We start from the raw sequence: 6,270 nt of genomic DNA on the forward strand, positions 1-6,270 counted from the left end.
TGTGTGTGTAGCCCAGTCTCTGTGTGTGTGTGTGTAGCCCAGTCTCTGTGTGTGTGTGTGTAGCCCAGTCTCTGTGTGTGTGTGTAGCCCAGTCTCTGTGTGTATGTGTAGCCCAGCGCTGCAACAAGTACTCCTATCCTTTACGTGAAGTAAAAGTATTCAAGTACCATCAGGAGAATGTAGTAACTTCAGGTATTCAAACACAGAAGACGTCACCTCAAACCAGTTTTATTTCAGCTCATTTTCTCCCTCGTTGGGAAACATTTTACAGTTTATTTTCTAGAAAACCAGTCCGTTGTCTTCAGTCGTTTGTTGTCTGTAAACCGTGTGAAGTGTGTGGTGGAGACGGGGCGCTGTGATTGGTCAGCAGGGACACGGCGTGCCGGCGTCCTGCTCCACCGTTAGTCCTTTGCTCAGCAGGAACGCTTCCTGTTTGGGCTCGCGCCCGAGGAACTTCCTCAACATCTCGGAGGCGTCCTCGGAGCCGCCGGGCCGCAGGATGAACTTCCTGTAGTCCAGACCCACCTGGGAGGACCAATCAGGAGACAGAGACTCACGGTTAGTAAGGTCTGTGTGTGCTAAGCTAGGCTAACGGTTTCCCTCTGTCTTCATATAACATCTATAGAATCCATTAAGGAGGTAATGATACAAGATCAGAATGTCTGTCTCTCTCTCTCTTTCTTTCTCTGTCTGTCTCTCTGTCTCTCTCTTTCTGTCTGTCTCTCTTTCTCTGTCTCTCTTTCTGTCTGTCTCTTTCTCTCTCTGTGTCTGTCTGTCTCTCTTTCTCTGTCTGTCTCTCTCTTTCTCTGTCTGTCTCTCTCTGTCTGTCTGTCTGTCGCTCTCTTTGTCTGTCTGTCTCTCTCTGTCTGTCTGTCTGTCGCTCTCTTTGTCTGTCTGTCTCTCTTTCTCTGTCTCTGTCTCTCTTTCTCGTCCGTCCCTTTCAAGTTTTTCTTTATTGCAATAACGGAGACCATTTTAAAATGCAGACATGGTCCATCCGTCCGTCGTTATCATTTTAAATGACCTCCAGTATGAGGACACGCTGTGTGTGTGTGTGTGTGTGTGTGTGTGTGTGTGTGTGTGTGTGTGTGTGTGTGTGTGTGTGTGTGTGTGTGTGTGTGTGTGTGTGTGTGTGTGTGTGTGTGTGTGTGTGTGTGTGTGTGTGTGTGTGTGTTTTGGGGGAAAGCCTCAGCGTGGCGTTTGAGATTTCTGACCTTTGGGTTCATGATTCCCTCCTGTTTGAAGCGAGCGAAGAACATGTCCATGGAGAAGACCTCGCTCCACAGGTAACCGTAGTACTGGGCGTCGTAGCCGCCCGCCAGGTGGCCGAAGGTGGCCGGCATGTTGGTCCCTGCAGACACACACACAGGGTTAGGATTCATTACACACACACACACACACACACACACACACACACACACACACACACAGGGTTAGGATTCATTATATACACACACACACACACAGGGTTAGGATTCATTATACACACACACAGAGAGAGACACAGAGAGAGAGAGACAGACAGACACACAGGCGGACACACAGACACACACAGAGAGAGAGAGACACACAGACAGACACAGAGACACACACAGAGAGAGAGACACAGAGAGAGACAGACACACACAGGCGGACACACACAGAGACACACTCAGACAGACAGACAGAGACACACACACGCGCACGCACGCTCTGTCCGGTGCTTAGCACCGGACAAGACCAGAGCAGGTTTTTCTCCTGTCCCAGAATGCTGGGTGGACTAGTCAGAGGGTCTGACTATGAGGGACTAGTCAGACCTTCCTCCACAGCTCTGTGGAGGAGGGTCTGACTATGAGGGACTAGCCAGTGTAATCAAACATGTAAGCAGTGACCTGGAGACGCAGGGATGCCCAGGATGTCCTGACAGAGGCGTCCGTACTCCTCGGCGGCGTCCAGGCCCTTCCTGGTGTGCAGAGCCTGATCCACTTTAGCCAGAACGATCTGCCTCAGGTTAAAGAGACCTGCGCACACAGCTCCGTCACGAAGTTAACACAGTTCATCTAGACCTCTACTTCTCTACGGGCCACACAGAGCCAGACTTGTAGAGTTTATTAACGTGCTTTCATTTCATTGGAAAAGTCAAATATCTTTGACTGTATTGTTGTAGTCTTCTCTCTCACAGTTTGGGCCACATGAAGACCCAAAAAAAAGTTCCTCAGCCATCATAGAAAAAAAGCGCCAAAAAACTTAGGCAAAAAGTTCGGAAAAAGTGACCAAAAATTCGGCAAAAGTGACAAAATTTTTTTTAAAAAAATCACCAAAAAGTTCGGGGAAAAGTGACAAAAAATTCGGCAAAAGTGACAAAAAAAAAAAAATAATTGGCAAAAAGTGACAAAAAATTTGGCAAAAGTGAAAAAATAATAAAATAAAATCACCAAAAACTTCGGAAAAAGTGACAAAAAGTTTGGCAAAAGTGACAAAAAAATAAATAAAAAAAATCACCAAAAAGTTCGGAAAAAGTGACAAAATTCGGCAAAAACGTCGGCAGGGCCTGGAGTTTGATCCGTGTGAAACATATTTCAGCTGCAAAGATGAATCGATCGTCAACTATTAAATTAATCTCCAACTATTTTGATAATCGATTCATCAGTTTGAGTCATTTTTTTGTCTCCGTTTTTTGACAGGAAGTACGGCAACTAAATCCTCCTTTTCTTCCTTCCTTCCTTTCCTTCCCTACATCCTTCCTTATTTATTCTTCCTTTCCTTCCCTACATCCTTCCTTATTTATTCTTCCTTTCCTTCCCTACATCCTTCCTTATTTATTCTTCCTTTCCTTCCCTACATCCTTCCTTATTTATTCTTCCTTTCCTTCCCTACATCCTTCCTTATTTATTCTTCCTTCCTTCCCTACATCCTTCCTTATTTATTCTTCCTTCCTTCCCTACATCCTTCCTTATTTATTCTTCCTTCCTTCCTTCTATCCTGCTTTCCTTCCCTCTTCTTCCCATTGTCGGCTCCTTTCTTCTTTCCTTTTTCTTACATACGCACTTAAAAATTTATGAAGAAAAACGTACAGCTGCAAAGATTAAACGATTAGTTGTCAATAGAAAATAGTTGAGGATGAATTTAAGTTGTGAATGGATTTAACCTCTGATTAATTCTACTTCCTGTTTGACCCACCGGTGTTGGCGAGGCGGGACTTGATGAGTTTGTCGAGCAGCTCGTCTGGGATTGGTCGGCCGGTCTTGTAGTGTTTGGACATCCTCTGCAGAGGCTCCCGCTCCCAAACCCAGTTCTCCAACATCTGAGACGGAGCCTCCACAAGTCCCGCTCCACGTGAGTCCCGCTGACATGGCGTAGGTCCGCCTGCAGAGACGAGCCGGCCAATCAGGAGACAGACATGCTTTTAACTGCACAACTGACAGGGTCCATTTTAACCAATACTTTTCCATGACTGTTCCATGACTTTTTGGCAAATTTCTATGACTGTATATTCCTGAAAAATGTCAGTCGACATTATACAATAGAATAAAAATCTGTGTTAAAGTTTCCCCTCAGAGGTTTAACCATAAATGATGATAATGTATGTGGGTCATAGTGGGAGTCGTAACATCGCGCCCCGAATAGACCGGTGAGGTTAGGACGACGTGAATACATTTATTAATCACATATTATTATACTGTTATATTCCATGACTTTTCCAAACTTCTGTGTCTTTTTATGTTCCAAACCTTCCAGGCCTGGAATTTGCATTTTTTTAAATTCCATAACTTTTCCAGGTTTTTTTCAAAAACGTATGAACTCTGACCTGGAGCTGAAGCTGCTTTTGCGTGATGGTGCGTTCATCACCGAGGTGGATTTTTTTGTAAATAAATAACAAACAAATGCACAAATACACTGTCATTATGAAGTTCATGGCTCAACATCCTAGTAACCACCAAATCTTGGCCGTTTTCTTTTAAAAAATGCTTTTTGCAAGCTGTTTATTAGCAATTTTGCCGTTTTATGCTTGTCCCCCAACCAGACTGGCCCTCTTTGAATGTTTAAAAAAAATCCTTTAAAAATTATAGTAATGGATCAATTTAAAATATTTTTAACATGTTTGTCTTAAGGTCAAATAAAATAATATCATACCATCAAAATCCATATGTATATCCACAATTTTAAACTATTTTGAAATGAATAAGTCTGTCGCATAAGTCGCATTAACTTTAAAAGTTCATTAACGCGAATGAGGCGAGGACGTGAAATTCTCGCTGCAAATTCACGAGTTGTCAACTGTTCAACAGAAGCGAGAAATTTGTGTGACGCTGTGTCCTGAAAGCCAACCGGTTTAGATTCTCCCCGATGTCCTGACTTTAAATCAGATATGGAGACGAAATGGCGCCAGAGCTCTGCAGCGCCTCCTTATTTACGGAGAGCGGACGAAATGGGATTTCTTTGGGGAAGTAAGCGTGAAAGTTGACTACCTGATAAGTTACTTTTCCTGTTTCTGTGTTGATGGAGCAGCTGCAAATGTTTAGCAGAGCTCTGACTAGAACCAAACTCCATCCAGAAAACAGCATTTTAAAAGTTGTTTGCTTGCGGACAGACCGGACAAGATCTGAACGTCAGTAGCTCTACACTGGCGAATCACGATTAAACACCAACAGTCCAAATGTGATCCGTGAACAAGCACACTATTAAAGCACCGTCAAATTTTACGGCCTTAAAATCAAGGACTTGTTTTAAAAATTCTAATTTTCTAAAGTGTCTGTGTATTTTGTGTCTCTGTGTGTGTGAGTGTGTGTAGTGTGTGTGTGTGTGTGGTGTGTGTGTGTGCCGTTATGTGTGTGTGTGTGTGTGGTTCTGTGATGTGTGTCTCCTGTGTGTGTGTCTGTGTGTGTCTTGATCCTGTGGTGTGATGTCTGGGGGTGTTATGTCTGATGGGTCGTGTTGTGTGGGATGTGTTGAGTCCTGTTCTTGATCTGTTGCCTCTGAGGGGGCCTCGTGTCTGTGTGTGTGTGCGCTCTGTGTGTGGTGTAGTCGTGCCTCTCGTGTACCATGTTGAATGTGTGTACGCTCGTCTGTGCATTGGTGGTGGGGTGGTGGCTCTCTGTGTGTGTCACTCTGCGCACCACTCGGTGGGGGGCCAGGGTATGGTTGACACGCTTGGGCGGCCTCGTGTGTCCTCCACTTCGATTTTACCCTGCGTCCTCTCGTTCGGTTTTTCGCCGGGATCACCGATGTGGCATCTGCCAATCGAATCCGCGCAACCACCACCCCGTCCTCAACCTCGATCAAGAGAACAAAAAAAATGAATGATAAATGGCTAGAAGAAAAAAATGGAAAGAAGATGTGGAATCGGGATCAGAAAACGGAAAACTGGTCGTCCCCCCACACGATGCAGCACGGTTTCGCACGGACTGACAAAGAGGTTGCATACGCCACGCGGAGTACGTCTCACCGTATGCGCACAAGCGACTTCTCCCGTCGCTTCTAAGTTGCCACCATGCGCCCCCCCGACATCATCCTGGCGCCGTCCGCTCAGCAGGCATCCGGCTTAGTCCTAACTCACTCCTCTTTCCGACTCCCCTCCTTCAGCGGCGAGAGAAAAGAACCTAGGCCACCTGGAACTCTTCATACACTTACCATATTATAACTCACTCCTTTTTTTTTTTGCCCCATTTTTATGTATCTTAACTCAATATCTAAAGACGAATACTGTCCGACAATGCAGTCAGTCGCGAGCGCGAGAGCGCAGACTACAGACATAACATGTACAGACGAGGACCGAGAGAGAAAGAGAGAAAATACAGAAGAGAATAGAGAGTCTGAGAGAGAGAGAGAGAGAGAGAGAGACAGGAGAGACAGACCGACACACCGCAACTGTGTATTGGTTTAAAAGAAATGACCAATGAACCATAGCATGTTCTTCCTCCCGTCCAGACTGCTGGCTATGCGGAACTAGTTGAGAACTTGGACTCGAGCTCCGTACTTATATCGTCTCTGGCGGACTCCCGTCTCCACTCCCTGAATAAAGTGGATCTTTTCTCACTGGGGTGGAGTCCCGGTAGCAGCTGTCCGATCCACGTCTTGAGCTGCCGGTTCCTTCACGCAGTACAGCGTGACGTCCGGATGCCCACCACGGCGGCGCCGTCCACCAGCTCGAGTACAGACCTCAGCGACTCCTGGTAGATGTGTCCAGCATCCCTTCGTCACCGCACCGTCGCTCTGGAAATCCTCCTTCAGCTGGTTCTGAGTCCACGTGCGTACTGGGTCTCCTCGCACCTGGGAGGAGAGATGAGGAAG

At 45.9% G+C, this 6,270-nt stretch overlaps 1 protein-coding gene across 1 annotated transcript; it reads right to left on the reverse strand.

Moving 5' to 3' along the window:
* Positions 1-248: 248 nt before the first annotated feature.
* On the reverse strand, positions 249-3,347 carry LOC118494546 (thimet oligopeptidase-like). Its single transcript, XM_035998854.1, has 4 exons — positions 3,160-3,347; positions 1,872-2,000; positions 1,215-1,351; positions 249-525 (listed from the first exon to the last, which is right to left on the reverse strand). The coding sequence occupies exons 1-4, from the start codon at positions 3,281-3,283 to the stop codon at positions 364-366; spliced, it is 552 nt and encodes a 183-aa protein (XP_035854747.1). The 5' UTR covers positions 3,284-3,347; the 3' UTR covers positions 249-363.
* Between the last annotated feature and the right edge of the window lie 2,923 nt (positions 3,348-6,270).

Source organism: Sander lucioperca, unplaced genomic scaffold (genome assembly GCF_008315115.2).
Source record: "Sander lucioperca isolate FBNREF2018 unplaced genomic scaffold, SLUC_FBN_1.2 Unpl_21, whole genome shotgun sequence".
Taxonomy (NCBI): Eukaryota; Metazoa; Chordata; class Actinopteri; order Perciformes; family Percidae; genus Sander; species Sander lucioperca.

What these genes read in the sequence shown, in the direction of transcription:
- LOC118494546 (XM_035998854.1), bottom strand. Translation starts at nt 3,283, where the DNA reads ATGTTGGAGAACTGGGTTTGGGAGCGGGAGCCTCTGCAGAGGATGTCC. An exon ending in GTCCCGCCTCGCCAACACCG is followed by an intron (nt 2,001 to 3,159) that starts GTGGGTCAAACA and finishes CTGTGTGCGCAG; the next exon opens with GTCTCTTTAACCTGAGGCAG. An exon ending in GGGCATCCCTGCGTCTCCAG is followed by an intron (nt 1,352 to 1,871) that starts GTCACTGCTTAC and finishes GTGTGTCTGCAG; the next exon opens with GGACCAACATGCCGGCCACC.